Source organism: Malus sylvestris, chromosome 13, assembly GCF_916048215.2.
Source record: "Malus sylvestris chromosome 13, drMalSylv7.2, whole genome shotgun sequence".
In the NCBI taxonomy this organism is placed as follows: Eukaryota; Viridiplantae; Streptophyta; class Magnoliopsida; order Rosales; family Rosaceae; genus Malus; species Malus sylvestris.
In genome coordinates, this window is record NC_062272.1 from 8,842,267 (window position 1) to 8,860,349 (window position 18,083).

The 18,083-nt window shown below is 35.5% G+C and overlaps 1 protein-coding gene, 1 long non-coding RNA gene and 1 pseudogene across 2 annotated transcripts; 1 reads left to right on the forward strand and 2 right to left on the reverse strand.

The window, feature by feature from the left end:
• Nucleotides 1–1,169: 1,169 nt before the first annotated feature.
• Nucleotides 1,170–3,248, forward strand: LOC126595522 (protein CURLY FLAG LEAF 1-like). The gene is made up of 2 exons (XM_050261798.1): nucleotides 1,170–1,586; nucleotides 2,467–3,248. The coding sequence occupies exons 1-2, from the start codon at nucleotides 1,308–1,310 to the stop codon at nucleotides 2,803–2,805; spliced, it is 618 nt and encodes a 205-aa protein (XP_050117755.1). The 5' UTR covers nucleotides 1,170–1,307; the 3' UTR covers nucleotides 2,806–3,248.
• Nucleotides 3,249–10,161: 6,913 nt separating this feature from the next.
• On the reverse strand, nucleotides 10,162–11,585 carry LOC126595217 (uncharacterized; annotated as a pseudogene).
• Nucleotides 11,586–15,798: 4,213 nt separating this feature from the next.
• Nucleotides 15,799–17,693, reverse strand: LOC126595800 (uncharacterized). The gene is made up of 3 exons (XR_007613693.1): nucleotides 17,220–17,693; nucleotides 16,682–17,119; nucleotides 15,799–16,022 (listed from the first exon to the last, which is right to left on the reverse strand). It is a non-coding gene; the product is annotated as an uncharacterized LOC126595800 (long non-coding RNA).
• Between the last annotated feature and the right edge of the window lie 390 nt (nucleotides 17,694–18,083).

Consider the following 18,083-nt stretch of genomic DNA (forward strand, 5'->3'; position numbering starts at 1 on the left):
TTTGTCAACTAATTCTGACTCCAATTCAATTTCTATCATAATATTTGTTATTCCCTATCCCAAACCCATTAATTTAAATATTGACGTCAAGAATTTGAAGCATTCTCATATAACTCAACCTTTTCAACCTATGTTAGGAGTTTGATTTCTATAAAATAGGAATCAAACTCAAATTTTCTAGTTTATTGTTGAAAGCCTAAGTGTTTTCTTTTATAAGTACTTTTATTATAACAATTTTTATCAGACTCTAATAAACAACGTTCTATAAGAGGCTAGGAGCTAGTAGGGCGGCGGGCTGGGGCCTAGCGCCTAGACGAACTAGGCGAATTTAAGTAAATCTATTGTATTTCATGTAAATGAGTGTTTGTTTATATTTAAAATATATATAATTTCATCATAAACTAGAAAATATAATGATATATATATATATATATATTATGAAGTATTAGAACATAATAAAAACATGGGGAGCAAACATATAATGTGTATTTATTTAAGTATTCAGCAAGTCTCTTACAATTTATTGGAAATAATAAAATGTAAAAGAAAAGTTATCTATATTTTATCTAAGTGAGTCGCAACCTAGGTAGGTGTATAGGTGGGCTAGGCCGGTGCCTAGGCAGGCACCTTAGTAGGTCTAGGTGTCTTTTCTCAATTTTCAAAGTCTAGACATTAATCGGGACGATGATCAGCCACCTAGCGCCCAGAAGACGCTAAGTGGAGATTTTTAGAACAATGCTAATAAACAATAATTCAAGGATTTACTTGTCTTTCTCCAAGGATTTATCAACTATGACCTTTGGGCCACTAATACAAAGTCATTTATGCAAGTTTCTTCACATGATATTGTATTCATATTTCATGAATATGATCGCGATGAATTTGTTTCATAGGAAAATAACTTACATGTTAGCAAGCACATGACATTATGCCAATTAAACAAAAAAACTTTGATAAAAGTTTATGTATCTTTATTTCATTAATACAAAACGTTACTATAAAGATGGGATTCCGCTATGTAAGTCCTAGATTCATAATAGTCTTTGTCCATTGTATAACATAGTTCTCAAGCTGGGTCCCACCTATTACTCCCTAAAAAATCTGACGCGCATTTACAGGGCGTGAGTTCCATCATTCTACCCAACTCATCTATCTGTTTGTGCCTGCCCCCCCTTTAACCTTGTTATATTTCCCTTTCCAAAATCATACCTTTAATCTCTCTCTCTCTCGTTTGTGACCGGTGGTTTTTGTTTTGATTGTTGAAGCCCATTTTGCAATCATATTCTGGGATTTTTTTGCTGAGTCAAATGACAGCTCCAAACATGGCGACAATCGCCGCTTCTCTGGAGAGGTCTCTCCAAAACTGCTCCCTAAACAACCAGCAGAGTGAACACCACAACCGGAGAAGCGGCAACGTCACAGTCGACGGCGAAGGTCAAGGCTCGAGCGTCACTGACGGCGTATTGGCCGCCATGGGGATGCAGGGCAGGTCATCGTCTTCAACCTCATCAACCTCGGACGCCACTTTAGAGCTCAACTCCCATGTCTCCCTTCCATACCATTGGGAACAATGCCTCGACTTAAAGGTTGGTTTTTTTATTATAATTATAATTTTATCTCCTTTTTCCTCTTGATTGCTGGAAAAAAACAGAACTCATTAATTATTTTGTTTAGGATTTTTTCCATTTTTTGAAGCTTCAATAAATGCAGAAAACACAGCAGATCTTGCAACTTCTTCATTAAAATTCCTTTGCTGTATTTAATGCTTTGTGCTCTCTGTAATTTCATTAATTTCTTGTTGCATTTACTGCTTCATGCCCTTTTGTTATAAAATTCAGAATCAAGAACTTTGCATACCAAAAATCCTTTCACACACTTCATACCAAAAATCCACAGAAAGGGAATAAATGGTTTTTTATTTTTTATTATTTTATTGTTTTACTTTCATTCCTCTTCAATCTTTTACTTTAGGAGACAAGGAAAAAGAGCAAAGCTTTACTGGGTTTGAACCTCTAGCGGTGCGGCAATAAATTATTAAAGAAAAAATTTGAAATATGTCTACTTTTGAAATAGGTTTAATTTTTAGTGACTTTTGATTTTTGAAATAGGTTTAATTTTTAGTTACTTTGAACCTATATCAAAATACCCCTTAATTAAAAGGAGAGAAACTTTTTACTTTTCAATGTTTTCTCCCAGATTTTCCTCTCTTGGTAAGTTAGTACGTTTTCTTTGAAGAGTAAAGGTGAAACCTTTTTCTGTTTGAATAATTGCATTGTCTCAAACAAGAGAAAAAGAATCTGGGTTCAATCATATATAGTCGTTTTCAATGTTTTCAGTAACAAAACTTATGTATATTTGAATTAATTCCTTCAAAGAAAATAACTGAGCTCTTGAAGTGTTTTTCTATAAAATTTAGAATTGTCGGGGCGTTGTTTTTAATTTACTACTTGATTTAATAATTTGCAGACAGGGGAGATTTACTACATAAACTGGAGGAACGGGATGAAAGTGAAAGAAGATCCGAGGACAAGAGCAGAGTACAGTGGCGACTTCTACTACTCAGAAGAAGATGAAAACAGCTCCTATGACAACGAAGAGTCTTCGACCGACTCGTCGCCATATTCGTGCAGATACGAGCAGCACCAGCAGCAGGTAGAGAATCACAACAACAACAATAATGTGTTAGTAGTGGGTGGCTGCAAAGTCTGTCTCATGTACTTCATGGTCCCGAAACAGCTCGAGGACTGCCCCAAATGCTCCGGTCAACTTCTCCACTTCGATCGATCCGAAAATGGCTCCCCATGATCACCACTCACTCACATTCATTTTCTCCTTAATTTCTTAGTTAATTATAATTTGTTCTTAATCATGTTTTGGTTTTTTCAAACTTAGAACAAACCCCCTTGTGCTCTAAGATTATGAAACTATAGACAAATCACAAAAGGGTTTCTAGTTTTTAGTATTTAGTAATTTGGTAGTTTATTTTGTTGATTGCCTAGCTCCTGTTCTTTAATTTTATTTTTTTCTTGTTAATTATTTTGGAATTTTGAGGGAGGCCATGGGGAGTGGAGGAAGAGAGGAGTCCTACAGTGCCAGCATAGCACCACAACAAGGTCAATGGTAGAGCCTATTAGAGGGAGGAACAGGAATAATATTTGGTAATGATTGCGACGTGTAGGTTTCCTTCTCTTTTGTTCCATTTCCATGATAGATAATGATGAATCCATGATGATCTCTCTTTTATTTTATTTTTTTATCTTCTTATTTTTCTATATTTATTCTGTCCAAATTATTCGTTGTTATTAATCAAAGTACTCGTCAATCATCATGCGAAGCTCCCAATAATTCCGGTCAGAATTTCTCTTTATTACAATTATATCTCTGCATTTTCCTTTTCGAAGAGGACATGTTTTAATCAATGTCATTGTTTGTCATACGCTTGTATTTGGTAATCTTACTTTCTTAATCGATTCATTTGATGTGTCAATTTATCATACTAGATCAGATGAGTCTGTAAAACTTAAGAACACAAAGCTTTCACTTCAATTGCATGCCCATTTAATCGTGGGATGCATGTATTCATAACCACTTACAGATTACAATTAGGGTTTAAAATAAGGAAAACTAATGAAAAGGGCTTGAAAACTTTGAGTTTTAATGATAAGGACAAAATAAAGGGTAAAGTGAATAGTATCAGGATTGATTTTTTAGTGTAAAAATGTGGTTTTTCGTTAAAGTGAACAGTACCATGTGCTTTTCGTTAAAGTTCCCTTTAAAATAACCCCAGAAGTTCAAAATTCAAAATTCAAAAGTACAAACTGAAATTTACAAAGATTACACACAGCTTTAGTTACAAGAATAATTCAAAATGAAGTCCTACAAACAAGGAAATAAGACCGTAAGCACAATACAACTCCTCAAGAGACGTTGGTGGTAACAAACTGTTGACTTCGTCTAACAGCCCCTCGCAAGCTGACTGGTTGTGGAACAACATGAAGCTTGGACAACCAGCAACTTGAAGCGGCACCGTCGACAATCCTTTTGTAAAGAAATCAGTTACCTGATCTTGAGAACAAATGTAATTGACTAATAATTCAACACGAACAACCTTTTCCCGTATGTAATGATAATCAACCTCTAGATGTTTCGTGCGTGAATGGAAGACAAGATTGGAGGCAAGGGCAATGGAAGAAATATTGTCACACCAAATCGTTGGTTGACTAAGATGCAAATGCAGGTCTTTAAAAAGAGATTGAAGCCACGATAATTAGCTGCAGTATAGGCCAACTGTCTATACTTAGCCTTTGCACTAGACCTCGAAACTGTCTTCTGTTTCTTGAACTCCATGATACAAGATTGGCACCCAAATAAATGCAGTAACCACCTGTGAGAATGTCTGGTATTTGTACCAGCATAATCAGCATTAGAAAACGCATCAACTTAGCATTTCCAGGTTTGTAAAGACGCCGTATGCGTGGCTTTCAAGTAACGGAGGATACGTTTCACTGCCTTCTAGTGAGTAAGTTTTGGTACATACATAAACTGGCATACTTGATTAACCGCGTAGGATAAATCAGGACGAGTAATAGTAATATATTGCAATGCTCCAACAACACTGCGATAGTTTGCTGGATTCCCATACGCCTCATTATCATACGCACTTAGTTTCGCTACTACGAAACCATTTATTAGTGTCGCTACGATAACCGACAAGAAACGTATATTACTGTTGGATTTTAGGCAAAATCCGACAAAAAATAGATGCAGTGGCAGATATAATAAGCGACAGAATTGTCAGCGTCAGGAAATGGATTTTTCCGACAGAGAATACTTAAACCGACAGAAATTGTGTCGGATATAACTGACAGATAATATTAATAATGAATAAATAAGAGCATTCTCTGTTGTTAAAATCGACAAAAAATATATTAATAATAATAAAAATATAAACCACTTTCTGAATCATTTCTTTCCCTTTCAAGTTAGCCTCCCCTGATACTAATAAAAATATAAACCACTTTCTGAATCATTTCTTTCCCTTTTCAAGTTAGCCTCCCCTGCATTCATCGCATTTTCCATATTCAACCTATGTTTCAAATCCTTCCTCTCTGATGACAACATGTTTGACAGGGGAAGAATTTACATGGGCACACCTAAACCCTATATATAGTTAGATAGAAGTTTGACCCCCAACAACAAGAAAAAGGATTGAAAGACAGATAAATATATTTGAAAAAGTAAAGAAAAGACAAACCAGAAATTTGTGCAAGTTGTGTAGACAGGTTAGACACCCTATGCTTCGCGGCAACATCAAGGTCTTGACCAGAAAATTTCATCTAGCTCCATATGTCTTAGGTTGACAAGTTTTTCAATATTTTCAAGTTCTTGGGCAAATTTCATCTAGCTCCAGATGGGCTCTCAGTTGCAATGTTTGAACTGGGAAGTAATGAGGAGAGAAGGAGAAGGGAGAAAGAAATGAGGGAAAGGAGAAAATGAGGAAGTAAGGGGATGTCACATCCCGGCCCGGGGCGGATCACTTCCCGGGCTCGCTCCACTACCGTAGCACGATATTGTCCGCTTTGGGCCCCGACCACGCCCTCACGGTTTTGTTTCTGGGAACTCACGAGCAACTTCCCAGTGGGTCACCCATCATAGGAGTGCTCTAGCCCCCTTCTCGCTTAACTTCAGAGTTCCGACAGAACCCGAAGCCAGTGAGCTCCCAAAAGGCCTCGTGCTAGGTAGGGATGGGAATATACATTTAAGGATCACTCCCCTGGGCGATGTGGGATGTTACAGGGGAAGGGAGAAGGCACCGGCGTAAGGAAGAGATGGAGCAGTTTTATTTTGGAAAATTTTCATTACTGTCGGTTAAAACTAACAGAAACATTTTTTAAAATATAAATCGACAAAAAATTTTCATTATTGTTGGTTATAACCGACAGAAAAAAATGGTGGCCAAAATCCCCGCAAAATTCCCTCCCAAAATTTAAATTCCCCCCCCCCCCCCAATTTTTGTTACAATTTAAAAAAATAAAATAATAATTGTTTGGTTTAATAAATAAATAAATAATATGTATTTAAATAGAATATGTCTTTAAAAATTAAATAAATAATTGTTTGGTTTAATAGATAATAACCCATGTAAAATATGCAATAAAGAAACAAAAAGATAATTGTATAATGAAAATGTCATCACACAAACTAAATATTGTCTAATCAATACTTGAAAAACATAAATAAAAAATTTAGCACAAATTACTTTTCTCACTTCAAAATTTAGGCAAATTTAACAGAGATATGCATTCTACGAAACTAGTTTCAATGATCTAACCGTCAAACTTGTTTGTAGATACTACAAGATCGCATACGTAAAAAATCACAAAAAAAAAACATTCAGAGATTAGGTAACGGAACAAAAGTTTTCGACGGTTATAAACAAAAAATCACAATTTAACGGTTATTTTAGCTCCGATTTTGATGATCTTTTACAGCTACACTCTTCGACCCTATAAAAATGTATCGAATGGACTCGATCTTCAATTTAAAATATTTACACTAGTGGATACCATAAAATCTTATTTTATACTTGATGGGGAAGTATAACATTAACTCTAAGTGTTTGTTTAATCTACAATTTTATTGTGATACGCATTCCACGAAACGTTTTTCAACGATCCAACCGTCAAACTTGTTTATACATACTCCGAGATCGCATACATAAAAAATCGTAAAAAATAAACATTTAGAGATTAGGTAACGGAACAAAAGTTTCGATGGTTATAAATAAAAAATCACAATTTAACGGTTATTTTAGCTCCAATTTTGATGATTTTTTACCGCTACACTCCTCGACCCTATAAGAATGCAATGAATGAATTCGATTTTCAATTTAAAATATTTACACTAGTGGATAAATCTTATTTTATACTTAATGGAAGTATAACATTAAGTGTTTGTTAAATCTATCAATTTGATAGGATATGCATTCTATGAAACTAGTTTCAACGATCCAACCGTCAAACATATTTGTATATACTTCGAGATAGCATGTGTAAAAAATCGCAAAAAAAAAAAAAAAAAAAATCAAAGATTAGGTAACAGGACCATGAGTGAAAAAAAAAAGAACTTTTAGAGATTATTCTGGCAGCCGCACAAAATTTTACTTTGTTCGTGTCAATTATATCCGACAGGACCATGAGTGAACAAAAAATTATTTAAACCATGTGTTTATTTATTTATTTTTAATCAATATAACATTTTAAAATAATAAAATAGTCAATTTCTGTCGATTATAACTGCTAGAATACTAAAATAATAACCGCTAGAAACTAAAATAAAATGGACTCCTCTCTTACAGTTTCTTGGAGCGATGGATGATAAAACAAAAAATTTGTCTTATCAATGTTATGAGTGCATTAAGTAATTACTAGTGACTTTAACATTAGTTTGTGACTTTAACATTAGTTTGGTTGAACCCTCCAGGCTGGATTACTCCTTGGTGATTTAGGACTTGACAGAGTGGTCCGACATTCTAGTCGTGGCTTCAGTTTGAATCCCATATTTCCTTTTCCTAATCAAGAAGTACTCAACATAATATCACTGTCTGGCTACACACTTTTCACCTTCTTGTTTGGAGTAAAAATGGACGTCGGATTAGTATATAAAACCGGAAGAAAGGCCACCGGTGGTTTAACCTTGATAGTGCCTCTAATTGCCGCCACTATAACCCTTCTCATCCTCACATTCCAGTGGTCCTTACGTGTTGGTTATATCTGACAGGGCCATGAGTGAAAAAAAAATATTTAAACCATGTGTTTATTTATTTATAATCAATATAACATTTTAAAATAATAAAATAATCAATTTCTGTCGGTTATAACAACTAGAATACTAAAATAATAACCGCCAGAAATTAAAATAATAAAATATTCAATTTCTGTTGGTTATAACCGCCACCATTAACTTAAAAACTGCCGGAATATGTTAAATATATTAAAAAAAAGAATTAAAAAATACTGGCGGTTATAATAATTTTATGGCGATTGCATCCGACACTAAATATCCGCCAGGAATTTATGTCGGATATAACTGACATGATTTCATTGTTAACCGACACTAACTGAATGATGTGTTGGATATCTTTTATCCGACATAATGGCTTATTAAACCGCCACTATCATCCGACACCTAAAGCTAATATTGTAGTAGTGTTTTTGTCCACATGAGACTGTAGTGGATATAGGCTTAGCATCAGTGAACTTTGTATGTATGAGTAGGTCCAAAGCATATTTGGACTAACTGAGATGCATGCAATTCCCAAAATATTTGACTTTAATACCCAAAATATAGTGGAAAGGTCCCAAATCCTTCATGGAAAACAAGGTTTGTAACTTGGTGATCAAATGTGCCATCTGTCGTGGACTATTCCCAGTGAGTAGAATATCATCTACATAGATTAACAGGATGAGATACACACCTTTTTTATTAAACACAAATAAGCTGTAATCACATGTAGATTATTGAAAACCAAGTTGAAGCACAAATTTTGAAAATCGTTGAAACCAAGCCCTAAGAGCTTGTTTTAAATCGTAAATGGAACGCTGTAACTTGCAAACATGATGGGGAAATTGCTCGTCAACAAAACCCGCAGGCTGTCTCATGTATACTTCTTCATTTAAATATCCGTGCAAAAATGCATTCTGCACATCAAGCTGTCGCATATGCCAATTTTTTGAGACTGCAAGACTAAGAACAAGTTGAATGGTACTGTAATTGACAACATGAATGAAGGTCTTGGTGTAATCCACTCCAGCCTGTTGATGAAAACCATTTGCAATTAAGCATACTTTGTGTCTTTCAATGGTGCCATCTGCATTCCTCTTTATTTTGAACACCCACTTGTTTGGCAAAAGATTCATGTTTGGACGATATGAAACCAAACTCCATGTTCCACACCGTTGCAAGGCATTGAACTCTTGGACCATGGCATTTCTCCACTCTGGATATTTGACTGCCTGAGTAAAACAAGTAGGCTCAACAGGAAGATTGTTAATAGCAACATGCAAAGCATACTTAGGGTTTGGTTTATGTATTCCTGACTTGGAGTGTGTAGTCATGGAGTGTGGTGGTTCAATAGGAGCCTCGTGAGGCACTGGCATAGGTTCTTGAATTACTGCAGCTTGCTCATATGACACGGGAGGGGAGCCTACGATAGAACTATGCTGCAAAGTCACATTTGTGGTTTCTATTGGAATAGGTGAAGAAGCAAGATTAGGTTGGGTCATTGTTTGGCATGGATTGGCAAGTGTGGATGATATTTGTAGTGGTGTGTTAGTGTGAGTTTGTATAGGATTAGGCATCTCGGTCACAGAAGGACTAGTGATTAAAGGAAAAGTAAATAAGAGATATGGTGAAAGAGGATTACCTTGTGTTTGAACGCTCTCGGAGGAAGATGTGAGTCCTTGAAAAGGATAACAGTCCTCATTACGCTGAACATGGCGAGACAAATAAACTCGTCTCGTGGACAAATCCATACATTTATATCATTGATGATTCAATGAATAACCTAAGAACACACATGATTTTGATTTTTGTTGAAGTTTATTTTGTGTATACGGCATCAACCATGGAAAACATTGACAACCAAAATTTTTTTGCATATCATAGTTTGGTGGTTTATGGAATATATTCTCATAAGGCGATTTGTTAGACAACATTCGGGTTGGCAACCTATTGATCAGATACGTTGCTGTAGAACACACATTAAACCAAAACTTATTAGGCATGTATGACTGAGAAAGCATCACAATGCTGGTTTCAACAATGTGTCGGTGTTTACACTCCACAATTTCATTTTGTTTTGGATGTTTAGGGCATGAAAATCTTTGAGAAATTCCATGAACTGCTAAAAACTTTTGAAGGGCAATGCTTTTGTATTCACCACCTTCATCACATTGAAGGGCTTTAATTTTTAAATTGAACATATTTTTAACTTTGGTTTTAAACTGCATAAAAATTTCAAAGACTTGAGATTTATTTTTCATGGGAAAAATCCAGGAATATCTTGAGTAATCATCAATGAACAACACATAGTAATGAAAACCTTCATTGGAAATAATTGGAGAACACCAAACATCAGAATGTAAAAGTTGCAAAGGACAATGGGAAATAGACTCGGACACTTTGAAAGGTAACTTGATACTCTTTCCTAAAGGATAGGACTGACAAAATGTTACATTAGAGGTACCATGAACTGGGACCAATTTATTTGAAATTAAAAACTTTATTGTAGAATTGGCAGGATGACCAAGACGAGCATGCCATTTTTGAACAGAAACTCGAACCCCTACAAAGGCTGTAATTGGATTTGGAAGTTGTCCACCGCCACCAAAAAACGGATATAAGCTGTTCTCATTTCTCCCTTGGAAATGCGTCTTTCGGGTCTTGAGGTCCTTAACAAGAAAGAAGTGTGGGAAGATTAGTAAATAGTAGTCATTGTCTAATGTAAACTTATGTGCAGAAATGATACTAGTTGAGGCTTTAGGGTAGTGCAGAATGTCTTGTAGATCAAATAAGCAAGCATAAGTGTGAATTTTATTAGAACCATAATGTGAAATCAAAATACCAGAATCATTACCTACACCACCAACATCATCATTACCGATATACTCCTTCGGATTTACAAAAGATCCGGAGTAATGTGAGCATTAGCTCCTCTGTCGAGCAACCAATTGCCATTTTGTTGTTTGTTAAGGGTGATAAAAGATGATGCCATTGCAAAGAGGCGTTTGGCAGGAATGCGACCTTTAAAAGCAACGTTCATTCGTTGATAACAATCAAGAGCTGGATGACCAAGTTTGCCACATATCTGACAGACAATGCGTTCACCAGTCTCCAATTTCCATAAACATAACATTGACTGTTGTTAGGACGAGGGTTGAAGCCTCGTTAATTTGTCGGACCACCACGATTTGAGGGAGAAACCCCTCGCCCAACACCACGAGTGCGTTCTTCACCTCAACCTCTTGCAACAACAAAGGCGTTAACAGGAGCCGGTTCCACCACAGGAGTAGCGTGCTCCATCATTCTTCTTTCAATGGTTAGCAATAGTGCCTCAAAAGTCAGATACGTGATGGGTGTATCACATGCTTGAGCATCACTAATTGTCTTCTCGAAAGCTGGACTAAAATTGTTCAACATAATCTGCATTAACTCATTGTCACTCACAGGTTGCCTAGCTAGGGCAAGGTTGTCAGCAATCACATTCATGCGATCCAACTAGTCAGCCACAAAGAGATCACCCTTCTTTGTCTGAAGCAATTCATTCCTCAGAAATAGAATTTTATTTTGTGAAGAAGATACATACCTTTGCTCGAGAGCTTCCCAAGTGCTTGAGCACTTCTCCCAAGTGCTTGAGCACTTCTCTTGCTGGCCACGACAGACAAGACTGACGTAGTAAGAGAGTCATTGATCCAATTAAGGATCATTTGATCCTGTTGCATCCAGGAAGTATAGGCATGATTGACAGTTGCCACACCAAGCAGGTTCTTAGGGGGACACGACAGAGTGCCATCAACATATCCCATTAAATCTCAACTCTTGAGAATAGGAAGTATATGGGCCAACCACAGTGGGTAGTTGGTCCTGTCGAGCTTAATGTTTACCACTGTGGTCATGGAGGAAAAGCGATGGGTGAGATTGTTTGGGGGGACAAGGATGGAAGGTTAAGGAAAAGCACCGCTATTTTCAGCCATTGGAAGTGAGGAAAAAAAAACAAGGATCATTATCATTAGATAGTAGGACTCAATACCATGTAAAACTTAAGAACACAAAGCTTTCACTTCAATTGCATGCCCATTCAATTGTGGGATGCATGTATTTATAACCACTTACAGTTACAAATTACAATCAGGGTTCTTACACGGAAGTTCAAAATTCAAAAGTACAAACTGAAATCTACAAAGATTACACACAACTTTAATTACATGAATAATTTAAAATGGAGTCCTACAAACAAGAAGATAAGACTCCTAAGCACAACACAACTCCTCAAGAAACATTGGTGGTAACCAACTGTTGAGTTTGTCTAACAGAGTCATGATCATCTTGTTATGCAGTCAAAACAAGGGTTTTTTCTATAATACAATGGAATCTAAACGACTAGATTGAGATTGTAAAAAACTTAATCATGCAAATTCAATTGTTATATATATTGTTGCATCTTATATACTGATGCTGGCAAATATAATGCACGTTTGAATGTGGCGTGGGCTGAACATGCTAGATTAATTATGTTTGAATATGGCCTTCACTTGTATTTGATGATTAGATCTTGAGGTACTGGTTCTTTTTGGCCGCCTTGTGCGGATAAAGAGAGACGCTACAAATAGTATGTCCAACAACCTAGCCTAATGAGTAGCTTGGTTACCCTAATTCTTCAACATCTTTCCTTTTGTTTATTAGGTTTCCAATTTTCATCTCTTGTACTGATTTGGTTATTTCTTCAATAATATATAATTCAACTTTCTATAACAAAAAAATGCTACATTGATTCGAAAAAATAAAGAAAGATTTAAATGTATTGTCAAGCATAAGAAAATTCACATCATTTTCTTTATTATGAAAATTCATACCAATTAGCTCTTGACTTTAGTGAGATTTTATATTCCCAAAGGTGCAAGCTATCAATAAAAAAAATTCAAACAATGAAAGAGAGGAGATTATTAAGCTAGCTCTAGCCATATAGAGATCCACTCGGTATCTTACTGTTTAGAGTCCAAGGACCAGGCAATCTGGACCATTCAAATTAAATCCAATAGTCTCCATTAACTCATTTTGTTGGTCATCTCACACAAACCAAGGAATCCGACTTCTCTTTCACACAAACCAAGGGTCTAGGTTTCCTAGTGCTTAAGCTCCGGACATTAAGGTCCGAAGATGATCCAAATTCGCTCTAGCCTTAAGTATACTAGTAAATAATTTCTAGTTATAAGCTTTCACTTTTTAACCCTTTCCAAGAGGAGTAAGGTTTATGATCCCCCTCTCTTCTTGTATTTTCTTTTTCAAGAAGGGTAAGATTTATATCCCCCTCTTTTCTTGTATTATGGTTTTCTTAATTTTCAGGGATAACTGTGGTAAGGTTTATATCCCCTGACTAGGTATAACTTCTTTTTTCATATCAATAAAATTTCCTCGTACATAATGCCGAGATTAAAAATATAAAAAAAATATAAAAAACCCTTTTTTTCACGACAGACCGAAAAATGCTGGTTGTCACACAAACTTACAAAGCACTTATGTCCACACCATATTTCCAAACTCAAAGTTGAAATCTTTCCCTTTTTTTCTCAAAATTCTTTAGTTTGAATTATTGGTTAATGTTTTGCTTTTCAATTAGTCAAAGACACGTAAATAAAACTGTGTCAAAATATGTGTCATCGAATCCTAACTCATACATAAATATGTAGTGCCAACAGTTCCTAAGTTTTTGATTGAATTTGCACGCGTGAAAATACCGGACGGGGCGGAGTGAGTTCGGCTTGGTGGCCAGGTAGGTGGATAAAACGATGGCATTGGCATGTAGCTCAAACCAAAAGCTTTTGGAGTTTTTGTGAACAATAATTTAACAGATTAAAATAAAAGTCAAAATTTAGGCTGTCCAAATAAATAAATGGAAATCGTTAGCCAGCCATCTATAGCCTAGAAATTAACGTCCCTTGCCCGTGCCTATACCGATCTGGGGTGAGTTTGATTAGCATGGTCAACTGCTTTATATAGGAGAAAACCATCTGATAAAAATAGAGATTAATGGCAGGGACGCTACATCAAACTTCAATGATTCGAATCGTCTATTTTTCACGTTGCATTTCATAAACTATCCTTACAAAATATTAGCCAAATCAGAATTGTTTGAGGCATCTAATTGAGTTCAAGCAAATTGATGATCACTATGTTTAAAAAAAAAATATTGAAATTTCATCATGATAATCAAATGGGTAAATAGTTTGACCAAAAAAAAAAAAATCAAATGGGTAAATGATTTTGACTTGAATTAATTTTTTTCAAGGATAAACAGTTCGGATCGTTAAAGTTTATTCAAAAAAAAAAATAGATAAATTGTTTGGATTGTTGAAGTTCGATATAAAGTAGGCCTCACACTAATCCCTATTTTTACAAAAAAAACAAAGGAAAAAAAAAGAGAATCCGCTTGAGTAATATATATATGTGAAGTTTACTGAATTAATATTATTTAAATCAGCCTAATCCTGGTGGATGTGGTATGAACTATGAAATAACAAATAAGTCACAAAATTGTTGTAGCATATTGTGAACAATCGAATATAATGTTGTAATAGTGGTCTCTATTGTTGGAGAACAATTCAGAAATAAATAAAAATAACATAACTCGAAATTGTAGAATATTTATTAATCAAAATACTTGCTGTGCAGAATGAAATACAGAAATAAATACAAGAATATCAATGGTACTAACTTGATTACAGAAGGTAGAGGCTAGCCTAATAGCTATGTCATTTGAACAATATTTACGTCCCACTCTTGTGCTTGTGGTTCAACAACGTCTGCTCGATCAGGATTCAACTACCTAATTCTACAACCCGCACTGGATTCTAGAATTCTAGCGAATTTGCTTTGTGTGCTTACTCTTTGGAAATTTCGTACGGAAGAAAGGAGGAAGAAAAGATATCTGGAATGGAACTGAGGACTCAAGTTATATAGGCTCTTTCATATATCTTCAAATATCTTTTGGATGTATCTGAAGCTATACAACTCTTTCCAAAGAGTTGTGTCTATTAATCAAAATGTTTTTAATTAATTTTAATTAAAAACTTAATTCGAAAATTAAAACTAATTGATCAGATTAATTTTAATATATATTAATATTATGGTATAATCATCAAGCCTAATCCACACAATTAGTGGCCCAAGCCTCAATTCTCATTCCAAGTGGTCAAACACCTAACTAATATTGTAAAGGACAAAACATTTATAAAGGTCATTGGGAATCTTGTTTTCTCCAATGTGGGACAAGAGTCTCAAAACTCTAACATCTCTTTCATGTATCATTAAGAACTTTTATAATAGTTTGGAAAAAGTAAGTGTGATATTAATATATTAAGCTCATATAAGAATTTTACACTCCTAAAGTAAGCCAGAAAATTTGAGAGTAACATGAGTTCAATGTATTAAACTCACGAGTGTGATGTATAATAAAACCTCTATATAGTTATAATATTGGGACCAAATCATTTTGTAACTTTAGAGAGGTTATTACTTAATAGAGGTGTATCTAATTTTTTTTTTTTTTTTACTTTAGGTATCTTTAATGAAAAATATATGTATACAAAAAACTACTAGTGGAACACGGCAAATTTCAAGATGTAACATGAAAAAAAAAACCCCCAATTTTTAAAATCTAGGGCATGTAAACACATTTGTGAAGCTAGAAACAATATGGCTTCATCAAGAAGAAATCCATGTTGACGAGATATTACGTATCGGCCAGCTCAAAGGTGTGGTATAAACTCTATGGACAATTATTACTATATGGAGACAAATTTTCTTAATACATCATCTAAAATAATAATAACTTATTATAATCTGGAGTTTATTCTTATACATAATATGTCCAAATTGGGACAAAAAACTTTTATGGCTATAGGGAGGTTGTTCTTATATTTAGCATTATTTGACACACCTTGATTGGAGTCGAGGCATGCTGGCCGTCACCTCAAGGTGACATAACTAAAAAGGAAAGTGAAGCATAAAAATATGGGTAAATTAAAACCAAAGCTAACATTTATTTAATCTAAAGTAGAGAGTGCGCAATAGTGGAAAGAACCCATAAAACACAAGTGTTCAGAGCATAGATGACATAAAAGTGTGCAGTCGAAACTAGTTAAAGTGCTTAATACACAATCGGGAAAACTCCTACATTTATTTAAGGGTATGTCAGAACTGCCGAATATTCCTCATACGCCACAGAGTAATCAGCTAACTAGGACCTGAAGGGGCGAAAAACAGAAAGGTGAATGGGCAAAAACAAAGGTTTATAAAATACATTTATTTTTTTAACATACTAACCCATCGCCGTAAAACATGTATAATTTCTAGAAAATTATACTACGTATAAGTATAAAATCAAATGCAAATCAACAGTGAATCCAGAAATACGCTAATCATAATATCTCAATAGTAGTATAAGTAAAATCAAGTGCTCATCAATCTATTTTGACACATGAGTTCTTGCAGATGATTTCTGACATGAACAAGACTGGGTGTAATCATAATATACGCTCTAGTGCTAAAATCATGTGAAGACTGGTACTATTTGCGGTCACATACGAGTCGGAGTTGCCTATTGCAACCTGTACGACAAGATTGGCACCTACTTGGATCCAAGGTGAGCGTGCAGCGCATATATGAATATACACGTGAAAGACTGGCCCTGGCCTTGGGTGAGCACTAACACCGGGTGCAACAATGTATGATGAGTAGGTAAATTGTATATAAACATGCCACGACAGTATATAAATCTCAACCACGTAATAACATTTCTAAAATTAAATAAAACATGGCATGATAGTCATAAATCAATACAAAAGCACATGTGGAAATTATAAAACATATATATATATACACACACACACAAGTGACAACTCACTGATACGTCGATAGGTCGTAGCCTCCTAGCCTTATTTGTCCTCATACCTCCTCAGGGTAAGTCTCACCTATATGTGAAATAACTTTACTAATTAATTAATTAGGACCTACACAAAAAGGCTAGGAAAATCCCCCATAGTTTGCTCAAACTAAGGGTTTAAATATACGAAAACGTTCTACAAGAAGTCATAGACCCGTACACGTCGACCACAAGTCGGCTAGAGGCCGGACGCACCTTCATGTGCCTCCTAGCCTATGGCCACACGCGTGCCCACGCATTGGCCACATGCTGACATACCTAGGAATTATTACGTCAGACTTGACGGAATATTCCGCTAACGGTAACGGCATCAGTTAACGGCGTTAGAATATTTTGTCAAATTTGACGGAATGTTCTCCTTCTTCTTCGATTGTCCTCCGCCATTTGGTTCGCCGGATTCTGGAAAAATTTCAAATCTTCATATATTTTTCATTTCTCAACCATTTTCCACGTACTTTATATGGAAATAAAGCTGGGGAAGAGGAGAACAAGATTATACCTCTTAAAAGTTCAAAAGGTGGATGGAAATGGATCAAAATAGACTCGATAGCCCTGGACCCAAACTCTTAGTCTCAAAACCGTGTGTTTTCCTTTTTGGCTCCACTTCAAAACTAGGCTAATGGCCTCGAGGAGTTGCCTAGATGCTTCCAAAACTCCTAAAATCTTGTAACTCGAACAGAAAAACGTTAGGGAAAACTCCACCCGAGTCAGAGCTCCGAGTTGCTTCAAGTTGGACACTCAACACTCGTCCATTTCATGATCGGTTGGTACAAATGGGTTCGTGAGAATGAAAGGAGCACAAGGGTGGTGGTTTGAGTCTCGATCTGTGAAGTTTTGAAGGTGATCTTTGTTGTTGCAGAGAATAGAGAGTTACGGGTAAGGAGAGAAGAAGAAGAGAAGAGAAAGAGAGAGAAGAATGTTTATGATTGGGCAGAGATGAGAGATGTCTGATTGGTTGAAAAAGTGTGGGAAAATAAATAATTGGTGGTGAGGTCACGGGACAGATTTTAAAGAGAAAAGGGATAGGATTTGTACAATTCCAGATTACACAAAATTTGTCCCCTTAAAAAAAAAAACTGTGTTTCTAACACTGGATAATTTGCACACTCGTGTACAATGTTACCCGTTGTTAACGCACTTGAACTAAATGTAACTTTTTCGTTACAAATCCAATTCAAGTATAACATGTGCTCATGCCATCATAACAACGAGTACTATTTAATTATGATAACAAGAAAAATAAATTAAAAGCCAAATAACTACGTCCACGTCAGGTTTCACTTTTGCCAAAAAGGACATAAACGTCAATTTACATACTCGGAAAGAAAATTACATAAAAAATTTAAGAACAGGTCGTCACATT